The sequence below is a fragment of the Anolis sagrei genome, chromosome 5 (assembly GCF_037176765.1).
Source record: "Anolis sagrei isolate rAnoSag1 chromosome 5, rAnoSag1.mat, whole genome shotgun sequence".
NCBI lineage: Eukaryota > Metazoa > Chordata > Lepidosauria > Squamata > Dactyloidae > Anolis > Anolis sagrei.
The window spans coordinates 106,000,466-106,024,730 of record NC_090025.1 but is presented as its reverse complement, the minus strand read 5'-3'; the positions used below and the strand labels follow the sequence as shown (position 1 = coordinate 106,024,730).

The window sequence follows — 24,265 nt, the reverse complement described above, 5'->3', positions numbered from 1 at the left end:
CAGCAGAAGGGACTTAAAAGCCCCAAAAAGATAAATGATGAAAAGCTAAATGACAATACAGAAAAAAGGAAATAAAGAGGGAGGGAAGGGGAGAGAAAAAGAAAGAAAGAAAGAAAGACAGAAAGAAGGAAGGAAGGAAGGAAGGAAGGAAGGAAGGAAGGAAGGAAGGGAAGAAGGAAGCATGGAAGCAAAGAGAGAAGGAAGGAAAGAGGTAGAGAAGGAAGAAAGGAGAGGAAGAGAGAGGGAAAGAAAAAGGGGGAAGGAAGGAAAGTTAGAAAAGGAAGGAAGGAGAGAAGGAAAGAAAAAAGGGAAAGAAGGAAGGAAAGAGGGAACGAAGGAAGGGGGAAGATGTAGAGAAAAAGGGAGGGAAGGAAAGAAGGAAAGAGAAAAGGAAGAAAAGAGAAACAGTAGAAGAGAAAGAAAAAGGGGAAAGGAGGGAAAGAGATAGAGAAGGAAGGAAGAAGGGAAGGAAAGATGGGAAGGAAGGAAACAGGGAATGAAGGAAGGAGGGAAAGGAGAGAAAGAGAGAAGGTTGGCCACAGCAACGCGTGGTGGGTACAGCTAGTAGCATCATAGAATAACATACACAATAAATAGGTTCTAAAATACATATAAAAGACAATTCATCAAATTAAAACAACATCCAACTCAGTCCAAAGCGTTGTGGTCAAATAACTCTTAATCTATACCGGATCATCCATCAATCTGCAAATGCCTGATTCCAAAGCCAGGATTTTAACATCTTGGTTTAAATCATGCACTCAAGAAACCAAAAAGGAAGTAGTATCTGTTAAAATAACATAGGTTTACTTATAAACTTCATGTATTCAGCATACAGGTACACTGTATATCAATCCAGTTACAAATAGGATTTGAAGTAGTTTCTCTGTGTATGTAACAGAAGGCATCATTCTTATAATCAACAGTCCAAAGTCTAAAAGTATCTCTCTGTTCTGAGAGTCTAATAGAGACTATAAAGCATTCTGTTTCTAGTGGCTTCTGTAAAGAATACTGTTTTTTAAATGGAGTCTGAGTCTGAATAGTCCCAGATCTGGTCACATGGTTTTCTGCACCTCCCACAACACAGAGTTAAGGAAAACTGCATACCAATACACACATACACAATACAGTAAGCAATCTGAATTATATACCTAATAAATAACTAGTTTAGGAGGCTTGAAGAAGGTTGCTATTTCCAAAAAGGCCATCAGTTTATTTAGGCCCTTTCTACACTGCCATATAAAACTGGATCCAGTTCAAAGTAGATAATCTGGATTTTACATGGCTTTACTCTTCTTCCTGCAGTGGCTGGTTCTCCATGGGTTTTGGACCTTTGCTCCCAGAATTAGGGACACTTGGTCAAGATGGCTTTGTTGACATCCCAAACACCTGGAGGACCAAAGGTTGGGATACGCTGGTCTAGGGGAAGCTCCCAAGACGGACACAAGAACAAAATATTGTTTCACAACCAACCAGTATTGAAACACATGCGTAAAGTTGTGGAGTTTTGACCTCCTTATCAAACAAAACCTCTCTTTTGCATCACTTGGGAGTCTTTAGTTAACCCTTCCTGGCAAGTCATTACTATCTAAATTTCTGCCTGAAATAGTTATCTCTGCGATGCAAAGATTTGCATGCAAGACCAGGGTTATTTACTCTATTTCGATAATTTTAAATAGCACTGAAGCAATAGCCCTGTTCTGTATCTTCCCGCTGCATAAGCAAAACTAAGGTGACTTGGAAAAAAATGAATTAAAAAGCAGGTTACAGGAAGAGAATAATTTTTATACTAAACTTTTCTAGATATCTGAAATGGACATTTTAAAATGTTGTTGAATACATGGTTTCTTCTAAGGCCAGACTAGTATTCTTCACTCTGAAAGGTTTTGAATTAAAGTCAACCAGTGTTGCTGTGCCAGTATTCATTTGTGTGACAGCCAAAGAGCCCTCATTTCTGGATTATTTCCAAGGCAATATGGTATCAGGAACATAAATTTCTGCATTCTTGGAAACACAGGTTTCTATGCCAGTGTCCCAGTCAGACTTCTGGAGAGAATTGATGCAAGCAGCAAATACAACAATAAACCACTTTCTGAGCTACACTCCGCTTTGAACTGAATTATATGGCAGTGTAGAAGAGGCCATGGTGTAAATAAATGATAGCCTTATAGTTGCAGGCTGCCCCCCTTTGTCTCTTGGCAACTAATATTTTTAGATTTGGGCTATCTATACTGTTATATAATGCAGTTTGATGTCATTGAACTGAATTATATGACAACCCTTCTACATTGCTATAATCCAGATTATCAAAGCAGATAATCTATATTATCTCTTTTGAGTTGGATTATATTAGTCTACACCCCCATATAATCAATTTCAAAGCAGACAATCTGGATTTGATATAGCAGTATAGAATGGGCCTGGGAAACAAGCTATACACGTTTGGATGATCTCGTGGGTTGAGTTAGGTTTTAATAACTACTTGTATTGGTTTTTAGCTTAGATTTTCGAATTTGTTGACATTTGAAGTATATAACCCCTTGGGTTTGATGTGGATCTACGGGACTGGGCCCCCCTGTTATGATCTGGTCATAGACCGTAATAAAGTTTACTTACTTACTTAATTACTTTTTTTAAAAGCCACACACACAAATATCCATATAGATAAATAGATAGATAGATAGATAGATAGATAGATATGAATGACAGGGTTGCCAAGTTTCCAATCAGGAAGGGGCCTGAATCCACACTGTCACATAACCCAGTTCAACACAGAAACTGCATTATATAGCAGTGTAGATGGGGCCCCAGTCTGCCACTGCATGAAACCCCTTACATCTCTAAGGCCCCTTCTACACTGGCATATCAAATCCAGATTAACTGCACTGAACTGGATTATATGACAGTGTAGACTCATATAATCCAGTTCAAAGCAGATAATCTGGATTATCTGCTTTGCTTATCTGGGGGCCCTTTCAGACAGGCCCTATATCCCACATCTGATCCCAGGTTTTCTGTTTATCTCAGATTATCTGGCAGTGTGGACTCATATAATCCTGTTTAAAGCAGAAAAGCTGGGATCAGATCCTGTGATATAAGGCCCTTCCAAACAGCCATATAACATAGAACTAGCTGTCCCCTGCCACACGTTGTTGTGGCCCAGTCTGTTGATCTGGAAAATAAAGTAATGAGAAAGTGTTGTTCTAATATATGTAATGTCTTTATGCTTGTGGGTAAACAGTATTTCTTGTTTTTTCTTTGTCAGTGTTGATGTGGACAGTGTCTGGTTTGTCCACCCTGGAACATGCAAGATATCATTGTCCTTCTTTAAGGGTCCCTTTCAAATCTATGACACTATATCTGTGTGAGTGTGAATCATATCTATCTATCTATCTATCTATCTATATCTATGGCTAGATGGCTCTTTGTCAGGAGGGCTTTGATTACGTTTTTTTCCCTGGTGAAGGGAGCTGGACTGGATGGCCTTAAGTATTTTCTAATGGTCATGGGAGTTCTGTGTGGGAAGTTTGCCCTAATTCCGTCATTGGTGGGGTTCAGAATGCTCTGATTGTAGGTGAACTATAAATCCCAGTAACTACAACTCACAAATGTCAAGGTCTATTTTCCCCAAACTCCACCAGTGTTTACATTTGGGCATATTGAGTATTAATGCCAAGTTTGGTCCGGATCCATCATTGTTTGAGTCCACAGTGCTCTCTAGATAAAGGTGAACTACAACTCCCAAACACAAGGTCAATGCCCACCAAATCCTTCTAGTGTTTCCTGTTGGTCAGAGGAGTCCTGTGTGGCAAGTTTGGTTCAATTCCATCGTTGGTGGAGTTCAGAATGCCCTTTGATTATAGGTGAACTATAAATCCCAACAACTACAACTCCCAAATGACAAAATCATAATTTTTTGAGTGATGGTCACTCCTTGTGATGTGAGACATTTTGTTGCCAAATTTGGTGCTATTTCATTCATTGGTTCTTTTGTTTTTAAGGTACTCATTATGCACAGAGCATTTATATATATATATAGAAGATATAAAGACAGAAAATCCCACAATATCTGCCTTGAACTGGGTTATCTGAGTCCACACTGCCATATAACCCAGTTCAATGCTGATAATGTGGGATTTTATTCAACTGTGTGGCAGGGGCACCAGAATATCAAGGCAGAATAACTCACAATATCTGCTTTGAACTGGGTTTTCTGAGTCCACACTGCCATATAATCCAGTTCAATAATCCAGTTGAATAAAAGTCCACATTGGGTTGTTGTAGGTTTTTCAGGCTATATGGCCATGGTCTAGAGGCATTTTCTCCTGACGTTTCACCTGCATCTATGGCAAGCATCCTCAGAGATAGTGAGGTCTGTTGGAACTAGGAAAAAGTGTTTATATATCTGTGGAATGACCAGGGTGGGACAAAGGACTCTTGTCTGCTGGAGCTAGGTGTGCATGTCCACATTATTTGCTTTGAACTGGTATATATGACAATGTGGGTTCAGATAACCCAGCTCAAAGCAAATATAGTGGATTATCTGCCTTGATATTCTCATACTGGTCATATGGCTGTGTAGAAGGGCCATATGAATCTCATCCCAGGCCATAGGGCCTGTCTGGAAGGGCCCTGGATTGTAGGGCAGTGTAGATCCAGTCTGGTTCTCCTAAAATTGGGCTGATGCCTTGCGTGAGATGATAGGATTAGATAGCTGGTGTCAGTTTTCTTATATATTTCATTGACCCCCAGCAGTCCGATATAAGGAGGGATTGATTTGAAGGCGAGACAATCCGTTTCCTTGGCTTCGAAAAGGCCCAAACAGCAAGATTGAGGGAAATGGCCCGCCCGATTCAGAATTCTGTGCCTTGCGCCTCCGTGAAACATTAAAAACAAGACAGCCGTGTTAGGAGAGCGCGCGAGCGGCTCGCCGAAACAGGAACTGGGACCGATGACAAGCACTCAAGTCACGACCATCTGATGCTGCCGGTGGATTTTTTTGTAATTTCGCCTGGGATTTGGCCCCTCCCTCCTTGGCCCCGCCTCCCATCGCCATCAGAACTCATAAAGAGACCTGCCCGGCTGCATCAAGGCAGTCGCCCTAAAAGTCGCCCCGAGAAGCGAAGCGAGGACGCTGCAGAAAAAGAGGAGGAGGATCCCCGGAGCCAAGCCTCATGGAGGGCAAAGCGGTAAGGGCTGCTCCATCATTCAGGACCCTGGAATAAGAACCAGGACCAAGGAGGGATTTGCCTTGGGAGTGGCGAGAGTGGAAGAGGGGGCTCTGATGGACAGTTTTCCAAACCAATGTTTGAATGGGCTGGCTTTCTTTGGGGGTGTAATGGGGGCAGGAAGCACGTGGGGCCCTTGCAGACGTGTGCCAGGGAAGGCTCAAAAGATGGAGGCGGAGGGAGATCTCGGAGAAGCTGGTTCACCTTGGAGCTCAGGCATTAGGAGCCTGATTAGGAGCCTTGCAACTGTGTCATTCCTATATAGAGATAGAGATGGGGATGATAATATGTGGAGATATGTGTGTTTCTGGAGCTTGTTTCCAATGCTCCTTCTACACTGGAACATACAATCCCGATGATCTGCTTTGGACTGGATTATATGGCAGTGTAGACTCATATAATACAGTCCAAAACAGATCAGGTGTCTTATTTGCTTTTAAAATCCTGATGGCCTGCTTTGGAATGGATTATATGGCAGTGTAGACTCATATAATCCAGTCCAAAACAGATCACGTGTCTTATTTGCTTTTAAAATCCTGATGGTCTGCTTTGGACTGCATTATATGGCAGTGTAGACTCATAATCCAGTTCAAAACAGATCTTGTGGTTTATCTGCATTTAAAATCCTGATGGTCTGCTTTGGAATGGATTATAGGGCAGTGTAGACTCATATATAATCCAGTTCGAAATGGATACATGGCTTATCTGCTTTTAAAATCCTGATGGTCTGCTTTGGGCTGGATTATATGGCAGTGTAGACTCATATAATCCAGTTCGAAACAGATCACGTGTTTTATCAGTTTTTAAAATCCTGATGGTCTGCTTTGGACTAGATTATATGGCAGTGTAGACTCATATAATCCAGTGCAAAACAGATCACGTGGTTTATCTGCTTTTAAGATCCTGATGATCTGCTTTGCACTGGATTATATGGCAGTGTAGAGTCATATAATCCAGTTCAAAACAGATCACTGATGATCACCTTTGGACTGGATTATATGGCAGTGTAGATTCATATAATCCAGTTTAAAACAGATCTTGTGGTTTATCTGCTTTTAAAATCCTGATGGTCTGCTTTGGAATGGATTATATGGCAATGTACACTCATATAATCCAGTTCAAAACAGATAACTTGATTTATTTGCTTTTAAAATCCTGATGATCTGCTTTGGACTGGATTATATGGCAGTGTAGACTCATATAATCCAGTTCAAAACAGATACATGGCTTATCTGCTTTTAAAATCCCGATGATCTGCTTTGCACTGGATTATATGGCAGTATAGACTCATATAATCCAGTTCAAAACAGATCGCATGTCTTATCAGCTCCGATAATCTGGATTATATGGCAGTGTAGAAGGGGCCCCAAAAGGTACTGAATCCATCTGAACACATTCTACAGGAATCGAGCATCAACCATGGAGGAGATGCATCCTTTTGCTCCAAGGGCCTTTCCACACCAAATATCAAGGCAGAATAACCCACACTATATGCTTTGAACTGGGTTATGTTGACTCCACACTGCCATATGCTCCAGTTCAAACCAAATTTTGGGGGATTTTCTGCTTGGATATTCTGGGATATAGGGCTGTGTGGAACAGTCCTGAGTTATCTGAGTCCACACTGCCATATACTCATGTTCAAAGCAAATATTGTGGGATTTTCTGCCTGGATATTCTGGGATATAGGGCTGTGTGGAAGGGTCCTGGGTTATCTGAGTCCACACTGCCATATATTCCAGTTCAAAGCAAATATTGTGGGATTTTCTGCCTTGATATTCTGGGATATAGGGCTGTGTGGAAGGGCCCTGGGTTATCTGAGTCCACACTGCTATATATTCCAGTTCAAAGCAGATAATGTGGGATTTTATTCAGTTGTGTGGAGGGGGCCTAAAATGCAATTTCCCAAACCCTGTACTAAAGTGAAGGGATTTTTGTTTTTGCTCTGTACTGTATTATTGTATTCCCAGCCAACAATGCGCTGCCTGCCTATGTAACAAATTTGAAAAAAAAATCTGTTCCTGGTTGGAAAGTGTTACATCCTGTTTAATTGTGCAATACTTACTATAAATTTAGTTATTATACTCCGGAAACTTTGGTTTTTTTGTTGCTGCCGCAAACTGTGTTGAATTGGTTGAGATTCTAGGAGATATTTATTGAAAACTAGAGCAAAATGTGCTGCAGGACATCCCGCAAAAACTTTCCCCCCCATCTTTTTATGATAGAAAGGAAATGGTATTTGTAACCCAGGAAGAAAAATTAAGTTACATAATATCATTCATTTATCTCTCTATTTTTAAATAATGTGGTACCTTGGTGCAACAAAACTCCACATAGATACTGGTTGTTTCTTCGTCTCTCTTTGCAAAGGGAAGGTCCTCCCAGGAATCTCTGCCAAGGACACTTGGAGGATGTGCCTCCCTTGCATCCAACAAGTGATACAATTCTGGAATTCCTTTCACTTTGAGAAAGGCTTCATAAATCTGGAGCCGGGACATGTGCCTATTCACAGTCAGTGCGTGCCTGCGGAGGAGAGAGCATGTGTGTGCATGAGAAAGAAAGAGAGCGAGCGAGCGTGTGTGCGAGAGAACATTTGCCTGCCAGATTTGTCACAGCGCTTTTAGCTCCACCCCACCCTCCATTGGATCGTTCTCTTTGGAGGAGAAGATGCTGCCAGGGGCTAAGCGTGTTGGAGAAGGTTTCTCACAGACCCGCATGGAGCCTCAAGGCCTTTCCCCGCCACCATCTTCCCTTCATCTTCTGTACAGACAAAAAGCAAGGCAGGAGGACTTCCCCAGCAGGGCCTCCTGCATTGCTGTGCTTAAGAGGAGGATCACAGGACTATCGGAGATGTAAAGTCATCCTGATGAGTTTGCAGAAAAAGGAGAGGAGTGTGAACTCTGGGTTGCTGTGAGTTTTCCAGGCTGTGTGGTTATGTTCCAGAAGCATTCTCTCCTGACGCTTCACCCACATCTATTGCAGACCTCTTTAGAGGTTGTGAGGCTTGGAAACTAGTCAAGTGTGGTTTATATATCTGGAATGTCCAGGGTGGGAGAAAAAACTCTTGTCTGTTTCAGTCCGGGCTAGCTAATCGCCTCCCAACAAAGGATTCCCCCAGGCAGGAAGCAGCAAAGCTTTGAAGCTGCAAGGCTGTTCAATCCTAATCAAGATGATCAATTGCAATGTTCACACTTGCCTCAAATAATAATCTATATCAGTGGTTCTCAACCTGTGGGTCCCCAGGTGTTTTGGCCTACAACTCAGAAATCCCAGTCAGTTTACCAGTTATTAGGATTTCTGGGAGTTGAAGACCAAAACATCTGGAGACCCACAGGTTGAGAACCACTGATCTATATAAATAAAAATGTAATGTTCGTTTGTGGTATTCACAGAACTCAAAAACCACTGGGGCAATTGGCACCCAATTTGGAAACAAGACACTTAACAACCCAATGTATGTCCTTCACTCAAAAAAAATTGATTCTGTCATTTGGGAGTTGTAGTTGCTGGCAGGGGTGGCTCACCCATTACGCAAAGTAAGCATTTGCAGTATAGTTGATTTTGCCCAGGGGCGCTCTTGAGGCGCTCTTGGGGTAAAATAGACCTTGACATATGCAAGTTGTAGTTACTGGGATGTATAGTTCACCTACAATCAAAGAGCATTCTTAACTCCACCAATGATGGAATTGAACCAAATTTGGCACATAGAACTCCCACGACGAACAGAAAATATATATCAGTGATTGGTTTGGGGGACGGGGGGCAAAATGCTGTTTGCTTACCGTTGAAAATTACCTAGGGCCGCCTCTGGTTGCTGGGATTTATAGTTCACCAACAATCAAAGAGCATTCTGAACCCCACCAACGATGGAATTGAACCAAACTTGGCACACAGTTCTCCCATGGCCAACAAAATACTGGAAAGGTTTGGTGGGCAGTGTCTTTTGGTTTTGGAGTTGTAGTTCACCTACATCCAGAGAGCACTGTGGACTCAAACAATGATGGATCTGGACCAAACTCTACACGAATACTCAATATGCCCAAATGTGAACACTGGTGGAGTTTGGGGAAAATAGAACCTTGAAATTTGGGAGTTGTAGTTGCTGGGATTCACAGAGCATTCTGAACCCCACCAACGATACAATTGGGCCAAACCTCCCTCACAGAACCCTCATGACCACCAGAGTGGGCCACAGAAACACGTGGCAGGGGACGGCTAGTAATAATAATAAAACTTTATTCATACCCTACTACCATCTCCCCAAGGGACTCGGTGCGGCTTACATGAGGCCGAACCCAAAGTACATCAACAGTAAAAGCAATAGGAAAACAATCAATATGACAGTTAAAGTAAATCTCATAAACAAAAGTAAACAATAAACAGTAACAATAACAACAAGCATTTAAAATCTATGGCTGGGCCAAATGTAATAATTTAAAATTTAAAAAATAATGCTGGGCATGGACAAGGTAGGATATAACTGGGATAGAGTTTTCAGGTAGAGATGGGGCGCGCAGACAATCCTAAATCAGTGATAAAGTGCATTTAGGGACATATTGCTGAGGATATTTCCTTACTCTGGGAAGTTCTTTCCCCATCCTTGACATTCCACAGATATATAAACCCCACTTGACTACTTTCCAACAAATCTCAGAACCTCTAAGGATGCCTGCCATAGATGTGGGCAAAACGTCAGGAGAGAATGCTTCTGGAACATGGCCACACAGCCCGGAAAACTCACAGCAGCCCAGTGATTCTGGCCATGAAAGCCTTCGACAACGTAGTGAGAGCTCTGTCTGGTCAGAGCTGGGTCATAAGTGTGCAAATGTACATGCATGTTTTTATGTGTCGTTATTAAGCAATTGCATAGGAAACCCAGTCCTTTGCAATCGCTTGGTATCACGTTGTATTGGAGGATGAGGCTCTCTTCCGGTGTGGGCTGTTGAGCAGGAAGTCCTTGGTTCAAACCTCTTTCCAGCTACAATGTCATGAGCTAGTCTTGGGCAAGCAACTGTCTATGACAGAAGAGCAGTAATGACATACTTGACTATTTGGCTGTAATAATTATGGAGCGTTGAAGGACTTATACATTCTAAGGTGTTATTATAACACTCTGTCTTGGGAGATTCTCATCTTTCACAACCAAGGCATTTGCATAGATATTTTGGGATATTGTACTTCTGTCTCAATTAGAACAACTGCTTAAGTGGTGAAGCAGACATAAGTAGCAGCAGGTTTGATGTCTTAACTACTTAAACTGTGTATACATGAAAGGTGAATCATATGAACTCAGACTGCGTGCAGAATTCTTCCCCAAAACATTCTTACACTGTTCCTATAAAATAACCTTCCTCCTTTCATTTGTTTAAGACCACAAACTTCACAAGGAATAAAATGTCTGCGAGTAGGAGAGTAATAGGAAAAATAACACAGCCAGAAATATGGCTTCTTCCACACAGCTGCATAAAATCCATGTTGAACTGGATTATATGGCAGTGTGGACTCAGATAAACAAGTTCAAAGCAGATATTGTGGATTGTCTGCCTTGATATTCTGAGTTATATGTGAAAGGGCCCTTAGCCCCTTTTACACTGCCATATAAAATCCAGATTATCTGCTTTAAACTGGATTATAAGGCAGTGTAGACTCATATAAGCAGATAATGTGGATTTTCTGATTTGATAACCTGGATTATATTGCAGCGTGGAAGGGTTCTCAGGGTTTATATGACTATAAGATAAAGGTAGTCCCCTGACATTAAGTCCAGTCATGTCTGACTCTGGGGTGTGGTGCTCATCTCCATTTCTAAGCCGAAGAGCCAGCGTTGTCCGTAGAGACCTCCAAGGTCATGTGGCCAGCATGACTGCATGGAGCGCCGTTACCTTCCCGCCGGAGCGGTACCTATTGATCTACTCACATTTGCATGTTTTCGAACTGCTAGGTTGGCCGAAGCTAGGGCTGACAGCGGAAGCTCACGCCGCTCCCCGGAATCGAACCTGCGACCTTTCGATCAACAAGCTCAGCAGCTCAGTGCTTTAACCCACTGCACCACCGGGGGCTCTTCTTATATGACTATATAACCCAGAATATTAAGGCAGAAAATCCCACATCTGCTTTGAGCTGGGTTGTCTGAGTCCACACTGCCATATATTTCAGTTCAAAGCAGAAAATGTGGGATTTTAATGGCCCCAGTGTCACTCCTATATTTTAGATCACCTTTCATGTTTTGCTAAATTTGACTCAGGCTCAGTGCGTGTTCCAAAACACACATCAGCTTTTGCAAACATACATGCCTCCATATAATCTAGTAATAATCTAGTAATAATTACTAGTATTAGTCCTCCTCTTTTTTGCAGCTATGATCTATTCATAAATATACCAAAACAAGAAGAGTCCTGTGACACCCATGCAATGCTATTAGTTTATTTATTTCATTTCAAAAGCATTGCATAAATTAGTATAAAAACACTGTTAGTTAAAAACACTCTTTGTAAGCTTTTCGATTTTTATGGTTGTTCAGGCTCATGGCTTAACCAGATTGGTCTTTTCTTGGAAGTGACAAACTCTCAGCCTTAGAGCAATGTGCATACCCTTTCCAAAATACAGACAGTCCCCAAGTTACAAACAAGATAGACACTGTAGGTTTGTTTTTAAATTGAATTTGTTTATAAGTCGGAACAGGTACATTTATTAAGTGTAGCTCTTGCCAAAAGTATGCATTTCTTAGCTTTAGATAGCATAGGGAAGTGTTAACATCCTTGTGGTGTTTGCATTTCACGTCACTTTCTGTCCCTGTGATGAAAGGATTTTGGAAAATTTGACTTGTTAAAGTTCAATGGAGACTCCTTTTCTCCATGATAACTCTTTCAGGAGTAAATTTCTCTTCCTAGGGGTAGATTTCTCTCACTTCCAATTGTTTGTAAATTGGGTATTGCTTGTTGAAATCTTAATTAAATTACTTCCTTCCTTATGGGGTGGATGTACTGACTGTGATCCTCAGGACTGTGGTTTTTGCCTCATGATAGGCTTCATGCTGGGCTTTTTTCTAGATGTCATTTGTTTGTCTTACAGGGGCTATGGGAACCCACTGAAAAGGATTCCTAAATTGTCTCACCTTTGATATTTTAGCCCTCTTCCATTTGCCATCTTTCCTTCTGAGTTAGCCTTTCTATCAATATATTTGTATACTCCCCTCTGGTGGCTTAATACAAGTACTGCACATATTTAATTTTTTTTTTTGTAATCCTAGCACCAAAAAAAGATTTTTGATATTTGAAAACCCACTAGTATTTTAAGTTCTATCATAAAAGTTGTGTGTGCTATGTTTGATCCAGATCCAACAAGTCCTGTAGGAGCCTTTACGAAACAAGCAAACATACATACACATTTTCACTTTTATCTATATAGCGTTTTTATTTCAAAATGTGGTAGAATACTTTGATGGTATTTCTGCAGCAGTCTAGTGGACTGTTTTTGTTTTTGTTGTTGTTGTTGTTGTTGTTGTTGTTGTTGTTGTGTGCCTTCAATTCTGACATGGTCACCCTGAAGTAACCCTTTCACAGAGTTTTCTGGTGTTGAGAGAGGGTGACACCAAATGCATTTCCATGGCCAAATGTGTGATCAAACCCTGGTCTCCAGAGTCATAGGCCCCTTCTACATTGTCATATAATCCATATTATTAAATCAGATAATCCACATTATCTGCTTTGAATTATATGAGTCTACACTACCATATAACCCACTTCAAAGCAGATAATCTGGATTTCATATGGCAGTGTAGAAGGGGCCCCAGTCTCAACACTCAAACCACTGGATCACATTGGCTCTTCTATCACAGCTACCCCCAGAAATCAAATACAAAACACTCTTCTGGATCACTCTAATTAGGAAGATCCTATCCCATCTCTCCAGTCGCTTTAATTTTTACAGAACAAGGGAGTGTGAATTGAGGCCCCTTCTACACTGCCATATGATCCAGATCATCAAAGCAGATAATCCACATTATCTGCTTTGAACTGGATTATATGAATCTATACTGCCCTAAATTCCAGTTCAAAGCAGATAATCAGGATTTTATAAGGCAGTGTAGAAGAAGCTTGAGAGAGTTCGCAAGTAATCTTACACATCAACACACAAATGCCAGATTTGCTGAAGAAAAGTCTTTCCTGGATTGACAACGCTGTAGAATGTGACCAAATTACCCTTCCCCGTGCACATAGAAGGGTAATTTGCACTCAGACAGGCCCTATATCCCAGGATATGGTTTTTTTGCTTTAAACTGGATTATATGAATCTGCACTGCCAGATCATCTGGGATAAACAGAAAACCTGGGATCAGATCCTCGGATATAGGACCTGTCTGGAAAGGCCCTAAGAGGGATGGACAGAGAAACCAATCTTTTGAATAGCCTTTCCAGTAACTATCTCCAAACACCCTCAGGCCCTATTGTTGCATTTCAAAAATATTTAATGGAGGAAAAACTGACATGATGGGTTTTCTGGGAAATTATTTTTTCCACATTTCATCCTAGCTCTGGAAAAAGTAACAAGAAGCCTTTGAATACTTAATTAGGCTCCATTATATTGTCTTCCTTGATCTGAACACGAACACATTCCAGATGTGCTAAGAGGCTATCAGTAACTCATCTCTCCCAAAAATGGTCTTCATGAAATTTAGCAGGGGGAAGGTACCAGCCATTTTATGGGATTAACACTGAATAATATGGTGGTCTGGTCTCAGAAAACTAGCTGAAGTTTTGAGTTGCTTTGCTTCCATATGTCTCCAGACAGAAAAATCAAATCCTAGGGCAGGTGACAGGAAGAAGTGACTTTATATGTCAAGTAGGTTGGGCACAGATCTCCAACTGGCACCAGGGCGTGCATACAGTGCAATGTTGGTGTATCACGGTGGAGTGGGGAGTTAAACGTAGTAATACATGCATTCGGTGTATTGTGTCAATTGCATCCAGATCGGAAGTAGAATGCCAGTATTGCCACCCCTGAGCTTCTTTATTTGTACAAGTTCCAGCTGTCATTTTTACTCTCCCCCAATGGTTTTGGGTTGCATTTGTACTTAGTTAGCAAGCTTAATCCAAACTTTGAGCCCATTGGCTCAGAACCATGACATCTTTTTACTCTTTATCTCCCAGTCTGGTTGGAGGAAAGTCAGTTGTGCTTTATGAAAGTACGAGCTCTTAGATCCCAAGAAGCATATTTGTGTGTGTGTGTGAAATATACATAAAGGAGAATATAATGAGAAAATATTCTGGAGCATTATACCTTTTCTAAATTCTCTGTTGGGATATTGGGTGGGAAATGGGAGATTTAGCTGTTTTGTGTAGCTACTAACATGGATCTGCATTTCTTCATTTTTGAATGGATCTGTCTTGTTTTTTCAAGAACCAATTAAAAACTTTCCTGTTTAGACAGGCCTTTAGTGAAGGAAACTAAGCTGGAGTAATAAGAAACATCATAATGTTTATGGACTGGAATAAAGTGCAATATAATCTGACATGATGCCACAAGAATGTGTATATTATTGTTTTAAACTGTTTATTCTATGATTTATACTTAGCATCAACGTATTTGGATTGTTGTTTACATTATTTTAATATGTTGTAAGCCACTTTGGGTCCCATGAGGGAGAAAAGCGGGATATAAATAATAATAATAATAATAATAATAATAATAATTATTATTATTATTATTACTCTGATATTTAAGAAATGATAAAAGGAGATCCATTATGTGTAATTTTCTTTCTGGAAAATGTGAATGAAGTAACCACTCTTTCTCCTTCCGTTCATCCACAGAAGATAACCTGCCCCCTTCTCTTTGCTTTGATTGTTGCTGCCATTGGACCTCTCCAATATGGGTACAACATCGGTGTCACCAATGCTCCTGAGGAGGTAAGACAGAGAAATGGACACTTAATTGACTTTAAACCTAAGTTTCATTGATAAGCACAGGATTGGATTTGCCAGGAAAGTTGAGAAATGATACAGCAGATGTTGAGCAGGAGAATACAAAACTGGGGCCACCTTGGAATACAAAACTGTCACTTGTAGTAGAGATGCAAGCAAAACCATGAACAAATCTAAATTTAGACTGATCAAGTTAGATGATGTGCTTAGCACATTTTTAGAAAAGGTGCTCCCTCAATCAATAAAAATGTCTGTCATAGCATATTATTTTCTAGAAGTGTGGATCTTGAATGTGGAATGCTTTGTTTTGAAACTGATCATTAGAAGGCAAAGATGGACTTAATTCACAAGACTAAATTGTTCAAATCAGATGATATGCTGAGCACATTTTTAGAAAAAAATTGGGGAAAAGTCTGTTTGCTATACCATTTGATTTCCTCTACTGTGCACCTGGAACTACGGTCCTTTCCAAACAGCTGTATAAAATCCACATTGAACTGGATTATATTGCAATATGGACTCAGATAACCCAGTTCAAAGCAGATATTGTGGATTATCTGCCTTGATATTCTGGGTTATATGACTGTGTGGAAGGGCTCTCACTGCTCTTAGAATGCATTGTTTTGTAATTAAATCACTCAACTACAGAACTGATGTTAATTTGCAAGTCCAGTTGTTGAAGCACTTATCTCTGAGGAAATCACCTTATAAGAGGAAGTTAACTGAAGGATGATCAGCAGAGTCTGTGGGATGGAGGTGGGGTTTGTCAATGGCTGAAATTCAGTGTATGATCACTTGCTTTGCCTATCAGTGGAATTGTAAAATTCCTTCCTTTCAGAAGTAAGTGGGAATAGAAAAGCATTGTTCTCTCTCGGGAAAACAGAACAATTGTCATCTGATGTTGGAATGTGTGTCACCCTGGCTATTGTGTTTATGCAGCATGACCATTTTCTTTCCAAAATTAGAGTTGTGCCGAATCATTGTGACTGGAACCCACAAGCCACAGATAATTTCTTGTGTTGATAGCGGAGAGTTAAACTATTGCTGCATCTGTGTGTCTTCAAGTTCTTCCTTTGCTAGGGGTTTCTTACCAACATTTGTTTAGAGTAGGTTTGCTATTTAACATATACATGAAGCCACTGGGAGAGGTCATCTGGAGCTTTGGAGTGTGGTGCCTTCGATATGCCGATGACACTCAACTCTTACTTCTTTCCACCAAAAGCCAAGGAAGCTGTCCTGATCCTAAAGCAGTGCATGTCATCAGTAATGGACTGGATGAAGGCAAACAAATTGTAATTTAATCCAGACAAGACATGTGCTCCTGGTCATTTGGAAGGCAGATCAGGGAATAGGGATCCACACAGTGCTGGATGGGGCCACACTCCCCCTGAAGACACAGGTCCTCAATTTGGGGGTCCTCCTAGACTCAGTATTAAAGGGATCTTTGGTGGCCAGGAGGGCCTTTGCACAATTAAAACTTGTATGCCAACTGTGTTCATTCCTTGAGAAGCCAAATCTAGACATGGTGATACATGCCTTAGTTACATCCCATCTGGATTACTGTAATGTGCTCTACTTGGGGCTGCCTCTGAAGTGTGTTTGGAAACTTCAGCTGGTCCAAAGAGCTGCAGCCAGGTTTCTAACTAGGGCTGATTACAGGGAGTGGACAACCCCTCTGTTACAGCAGCTCCACTGGCTGCCAATTTATTTCCAGGCACAATTCAAAGTGCTGATTTAAAGTCCTATACGGCTCAGGTCCAGGCTATTTGGCTGATTGCACATCCTTGTACAAACCTGTCCAGACCTTCTCTCACTCCCACCTCCTTTACAAGCTCAGTTGGTGAGAACAAGAGAGCCGTGGTTGCCCCTCAACTCTGGAACTCCCTTCTTCTCAGGGAAGTCAGAATGGTCCCCTCCCTGCTATCCTTCAGGCAAGCTTTGAAATAAGGAGTTTTTTGAGGTCAAGTTGGGTGTTATGATTTTAGGTTTTTGATTGGTTTTAAGGGTTTTAATTGTTTATTTTTAATACTGCTAATGTTTCCCTCTATTTGGATTTTTGTGTATTTTTAGGTTTTAAATTATTTTGTATTGGTTTTGTTGTGAGCCACTTTGAGTCTCTTTTTTAGAGAGATAAAGTGGGATACTACTACTACTACTACTACTACTACTAATAATAATAATAATAATAGAGAAACAACTGGAAAGGATGACACAATATGAGGATTTAAAGATCGAGCTACAAAGACTGTGGCACAAGCCAGTAAAGGTGGTCCCAGTGGTGATTGGCACACTGGGTGCAGTGCCTAAAGGCCTTGGCCTGCACTTAAATACAATCGGCGCTGACAAGATTACCATCTGCCAGCTGCAAAAGGCCACCTTACTGAATCTGCACGCATTATTCACCAATACATCACACAGTCCTAGACACCTGGGAGGTGACTGACGTTTGATCCATTACAACAGCCAGCAGAGTGTCTGCTGTGGACTCATCTTGTGGTGTTTCTAATAATAATAATAATAATAATAATAATAATAATAATAATAATAGTTTGCCTTGGCCTTCCTCTGAGGCCAAGAGAATGTGACTTGGCCAAGATTTACAATGAATATTGTGTGCCTAAAACATTTTTTTTCTTTACTTGAGAGTAGATGTGAATCCAGTTTGAGTCCCCCAAAGATTAAACCTTCTCAATTACTTCCCTCTGTGAAGGGGATGAAAGTGGGGAGCAGTTAGAAAGGAGGAGGAAATAAATACCACTGGCTCCAATTCAGATTTTTAAAGAAAGCCCCCACATATAGTGTGTTAGAGGGAGAGGATTTGGAGAGAATGATAATTTAGAGGGAAGCATTAAGCATCCAGATGAAAAAAGAATTGAAGTTCTGCAGTGTGATGCATATTTAATCCTGACAGTCCAACCAAATTGGAAAACTAATCCTGGCAGTGGGACATTATTGGTGGTTCCGAACTAATAAATACGGAGGTATTTCTTAGAATCATGGAACCATGGAGTTTGAAAGGGCCTCATGAGCTATAGAGTTCAGTGCATGACATCCAGCTAAAGCATCTCCAGCAGATAGCCCGAAGATAATAAGGGAGACCTGACTATTTTGCTAGGCAATTGGTTCCATTGCTGAACTGCTCTCAGTTGAGAAGTTTCTCCGAAAGTCAACTGAAATCAAGTTTCTCATAACTTAAAACCATTAAACTGGGTCATACCCTCTTAGTTGATATTAAAGAGGGTAATTTTTGAGAGAGTGATTTGAATCCCAAGTATTGGTTAGGGATACATCGAAGCAGACTACTTTCAAAGCATCAGAGGGAAGAGCTTGGTTATGTTCAACCCATGAGCAAGTCTTCAGAACTAGGATCTGAGTCAGAGAAAAACTGTTCTTTTTCACGAATCCTAATCAGTTGTTTCATTATAAGTAATTAGCTTCCATCCTAGTATAATTTTTGCTGCTTTCCTTCATGTACACTGTGTACTCTTTCAATCTGGTTGGTTTGGAAACATGGCCTTCCAGACTACATCTTCCATAGATCCCAATCAACATAGTCACTGTGGATTCTGGGCACAGTATCACCCAAGGGTTACGTATAGCATCTAATTTTGCAGCCCACGATGCTCACCATAACTTGTTGCTGTCAAAAATTCTTTTTGCTGTCAAAATCCTAAGGCAAACCATTGCATTCAATATAGACAATGGGGAAAGGAAAATATTGGCTGCCTAGTTGAATTTTGATCATAGAATAGTCGGCATCATAGTGAAAAATCAATGTAATACTGAACATCATATTAAAATCAAATTAAGGGGTTGCAGGTGGTGCAATGGGTTAAACCTTTGTGCTGCTGAACTGCTGACCTGAAGGTTGGCAGTTTGAATGCACAGGACGGGGTGAGTTCCCGCTGTTAGCCCTAGCTCCTGCCAACCTATCAGTTTGAAAACATTCAAATACGAGTAGATCATATCTATGTCTCTGCAGCGTATAAGTAGATCAATAGGTACCACTCCGGCAGGAAAAGGCAAAAAAACGCTCCATGCAGTCATTTTGGCCACATGACGAGGAGGCGTCTATGGATAATGCAGGCTCCTTAGCTTGGAAATGGAGAAACTCCTCCAAAGCAGGAAATGAAGCTTTTGTATGTGCATTTGTGTCTCATCATATTTCATTGTAACAAGGCATTGAATGTTTGCCTATGTCTATTTATATCAGGGGTCCTCAAACTAAGGCCCGGGGGCCGGACACGGCCCTCCACGGTCATTTATCCGGCCCTCGCTCAGGTCAACCTAAGTCTGAAACTACTTGAAAGCACACAATAACAACAACAATCCTATCTCGTCAGCCAAAAGCAGGCTCACACTTCCCATTGAAATACTAATAAGTTTATATTTGTTAAAATTGTCCTTCATTTTAATTTTTGTATTGTTTTAAAGTATTTTTTGCACTACAAATAAGATATGTGCAGTGTGCATAGTAATTCATTCATCTTTTTTTTTTTCAAATTATAATCCGGCCCTCCAACAGATTGAAGGACTATGATCTGGCCCTCTGTTTAAAAAGTTTGAGAACCCTTGGTTTATATGCTGTAATCTGCTCTTAGTCCCCTCATGGAGAAGGGTGGAATATAAATAAAGTATTATTATTACTATTGAGTAATTAAATAAAATAATAATCACATATAAGTGAAATCATTGTTTTGTTAACAACCAGTGGGACAAATTTTAATGAACTTAACTGTTTAATGGCGATTGAATTTGTTTTGGTATCAGCTAATTTAACATTGATTGTATGCATATGTAACAAAGTTTTAGGCATTTTAAACTGTAAAGCAAAATATATGCAGGCTGCAAGCATTTTACTAAGTTTGAGGAGTAGTCCTCCGGCCCATGGAAGTTGCTCTCCTCTGACTCAATATATTGGACTCAAGTCTGTACCTTTTAGCGAATTACTAGTCTTCCCAGTTAAAATCTTACCCATCTTCCTATTTCATTCCTTTAAAAAATCATGCAAGGGATAAAACAAGAAGGGAAGAATATCATTATGGGGGCGGGGTCTCCAAATAATGTGTCTAGAAATTACACCATTAGATTATTTGGAGGAAGAGGGATGGGACTAGTGAAATGCGTAGGTTGGCTTCTTTTCAAGAATGACTCACGTATACCACATCCACCCTAGTTCCCGTAATATAGATGTCATCACTAGACGGGATTTCCGACAGGGCTGAGCCAAGCTGCTGTGCTTACATGCCCTGCTTCCACCTGGTGGTAAACACAGGACATGTATGTGCAAGAATCTCAACATCAAAGAAAACCAGCATTAGTACCCAGTTTCATCAGGGTGATTCCGATGCAAAAGTATGCAGAATTCCTGTAACCCTAATAGTCGTGATCAGTAGAAGAGAGAATTTCAACAGATGTAGCTTTTCTTACCTCTATATGTCTGATTGCACCAGCCAAGACCCCCTTTTTATTATTCAGAAGCTTTCTATGCATTGAATGATAGTTTTGGATGACACTTACTTGTCTTTCATTCAGTTATATTCTCTTTGCTGTGCTTCTAAGGTCACTTGGTTAGAAAACATGTTTCAAATTTTGCCAAGATGCCAAGAACAATTGGGATTTTGAGATATACAGTGATTAGTACCAGGCCTTCTGATTTAGTATTATTTTGTCACATCTGATGGTTATTGGCAAAGGAATGTGGCAGACATGTGAAAACAGCCACTGGCAAAGAGTCACAAGGACACAGAGAAGCAAACATCACAGATCTGCCAATGTGACTGTGGCCCCAAAACCGCATTGTATAATCAGCGTAGACTCATATGATGCAGTACAACGGAGCCTGAGTCTCTTGTTTACATCTGAGTATTTTTCCCCCCTTGGCAGCAATTTTAAAACATTGTGCCTTTCTGACATACTTCTAAAACTATCTAAAATTACTAATCCTTTTATAATCCATTCAGATTTGCTTTTTCTCCCCTCCCCCTTTCCTTTTGTGTGTGAAGAAGATATTATTTCATAGGTATTAAAATGTTCTTATGTGACCATCAAAACACAGTTCTAATCCAATGTCTGTTTTCTACTGTTCTGCAGATTATCAAGAACTTTTTCAATGAGACATGGACATATCGAACAGGAAAACCTATCTCTGAGAATCTCAAAACTTCACTTTGGTCCCTCTGTGTGGCTATTTTTCCAATAGGCGGGATGGCCGGCTCATTTTCTGTTGGACTTTTTGTCAATAGATTTGGCAGGTATGTTGGAAAGAGGAATTTCACAGTATTCTTCTCTATTTGGAGCATGGGAAGGAGATAAGATGGAAAAGGGATGGGAAAAAATATTCATAAACAAGGAGAAGACCAGTGGTTGCACGATTCATTGGGAACTCAAAGGATCCCCTTCTAAGAGATGAGGGTGGGATGCTTTAAGATGGAGATTTGAAGCTTCACAAAGAGCAACAAAACAGAACAAGGGAAGACCCAACACAGTCTCCCAGGAAGTACCTCTTGCATGCCCTCATATTCAGATGAGTGTGGAAGTCTTGTTTTCTTCGGCACAGTTCCCAGAAACTCAACCAGTAATCATGCTGACTGGTTAGTGCAGTGGTTCTCAACCTTTTGGTTCCCAGGTATTTTGGCCTACAACTCCCAGAAATCCCAGCCAGTTAACCAGCTGTTAGGATTTCTGGGAGTTGAAGGCCAAAACATCTGGGGACCCACAGGTTGAGAACCACTGGGTTAGTGGATCATAGAAGCTGAAATTCAAAAACTATTGTTTTCCAACCTCTGCAGATATGGCTTCTCTGATGTATTTTTGTACATGAATGTTCCACTTGTAGCACAAGTCCTTTGTTAATTAGGACTTATGTGTCATTGCCCCCTCCCCCACCCCGGCACCTTCTCAAGCACCGAAGCTCAACCAAGCATATAGCTATCCTCTATCTAGTTGTTTCCTTTCTCCCTGGTTTTATATCTTAATGCTTTTTTTTCTCCTCTTGTACAGACGAAACTCTATGCTGATGGTGAACATTCTGGCCATTATAGGTGGCGTTTTGATGGGCTTATGCAAGTTGGCAAAGGCTATGGAGATGTTCATTATTGGCCGCTTTGTCATTGGCATCTTCTGTGGCCTCACCTCTGGCTTTGTTCCCATGTATATCAGTGAGATCTCTCCCACCGCTCTGCGAGGGGCTTTTGGCACCCTCCAGCAGCTTGGCATTGTTGTGGGCATCTTGGTGGCACAGGTAAGCCTGACTTTTTCTTCAGTTGCAGCAAAACTGCACAATTTTGTGATTTATTGCTAGTGTTTAAGGGTAGTTAATGCCTGAGGCTATAATCCTGCCTGTCCCTATAACTCAGTTGACCTGTGACTCAGTTTAAAAACACACAAGAACTAGTTGGACAAAAATGTTTTTCTGTGTATACCTAATTACAGGGATTTTGAATAAAAAAATAATAGAAACCTTGCACAAAAACTTCATAGTTAGCCATTTTGGTGTTGCTCCTTCTGATGATGTCACTCAGTGTGATTTGAACCTCCTGCACACCCCTAGTGATACCACTGATTCTGAAAGCATTTCGGGTTTAAGAGTGATTTAAAATGCTTCAAATAAATCGGTTAAATGGGGTCAGATGGGTGAGGATTTGGGCAGCGCTATCCTAGTACAAACTGCCAATCTCTTATCTCTGGGATGTAGATCACTGTAGAGTAGTGGTTCCCAACCTGTGGTCCTCAATAACTAAAATATGATCTGCGGCCTCACCGTTACTATACCTCTACAACAAGAGCAACTGGTCTCATGAAATCCTCTTATAATGCTGAGGCATATTAAATATGGTTTTCTGTAGGTGAGCAGATGGCAACTCCTGGATGGCATATGTTCTGTATCAGAAACTAGAGCTGATGTGGTCTATCCAATACAATTTTCTGAATCGGCACCCCTAATAACCAAACTGAATGTAAAGTTGACAAAAAAACTGATTCATAACCCTTTTGGTACTAATGTTGGAGAGTGGTCCCTGGTCAAAAAAAGGTTGGGAACCACTGCTGTAGAGAAACTTGAGATCTATAACAGAATCGGCAGCTCCTCAGCAAACTACAGTTCTTGGGGATTCATGCAGGAAGTGATGACAGTTGAAATGATATAAAACAGATGCCATCCAAATTTAGACATGCTGTAGTCAACTGTCAATATACAAGAATAGTTCCTGATCCTTCTTGTCTGTCTTTCTCCATCAAATTCTACAATTAGATCTTTGGCCTAAACGTCATCATGGGAACAGAAACTCTATGGCCACTCTTACTAGGCTGCACCATTGTTCCATCCATCCTCCAATGTATACTGCTGCCATTTTGTCCTGAAAGCCCACGTTTCTTGCTGATCAACAAGAAGGAGGAAGACAAGGCACAATTAGGTAGGTACAAAGTAAAAGCATTACCAAACAAGCAACTCAATTCCCTTCTGCCAGTACATATTTTTGTGTTAGGGCCACTATACCCTTGTGTCTAAAAGTAAGGGTTTCCCCTTGACATTAAGTCTTAATTGTGTCTGATTCTGTGGGGTGGTGCTCATCTCCATTTCTAAGCCAAAAAGCCGGAATTGTCTGTAGACATCTCCAAGGTCATGTGGCCAGCATGACTGCATGGAGCGCTGTTACCTTCCTGCCGAAGCGGTACATATTATCTACTCACATTTGCATGTTTTTGAACTGCTAGGATGGCAGAAGCTGGGACTAACAGCGGGAGCTCACCTTGCTCCCTGGATTCGAACTGCTGACCTTTCGATCAGCAAGTTCAGCATCTCAGCAGTTTAACCCACTGCGTCACCAAGGGTTCCACCCTTGTGCTTACTGGAGTATAAATATTGTACTTTTTATTATCACCTCCTAACCACCACTTTTGAAAGTCAGTAATGGTGGATTCCCACCATTTATTTAAACAGAATTGTCTGCTTACTATCATACTTGGACAGGACAGTGTTTCAAAATACAGTGCTTTGGGTGTGTTTTAGATTGAAAGTTGTAAATAAGAAAGTTTTAATTTAGATAAAAGTGTAAAATAGTTTAATGTTGTTATATGCTATGCAGTTGCGATAATGTGTTGCATTATTAATTA

At 40.8% G+C, this 24,265-nt stretch overlaps 1 protein-coding gene across 1 annotated transcript in view; it reads left to right on the top strand.

The window, feature by feature from the left end:
* Positions 1-4,928: 4,928 nt before the first annotated feature.
* Positions 4,929-24,265, top strand: part of LOC132776391 (solute carrier family 2, facilitated glucose transporter member 3-like) — a 34,170-nt gene continuing 14,833 nt past the window's right edge. Inside the window, exons 1-5 of the mRNA XM_060777994.2 lie at positions 4,929-5,189; positions 15,041-15,136; positions 21,245-21,405; positions 22,154-22,394; positions 23,403-23,565. Of these exons, the coding sequence (XP_060633977.2) occupies positions 5,175-5,189; positions 15,041-15,136; positions 21,245-21,405; positions 22,154-22,394; positions 23,403-23,565 (676 nt within the window). The 5' untranslated portion in view covers positions 4,929-5,174. The remainder of the gene's footprint in view (positions 5,190-15,040; positions 15,137-21,244; positions 21,406-22,153; positions 22,395-23,402; positions 23,566-24,265) is intronic.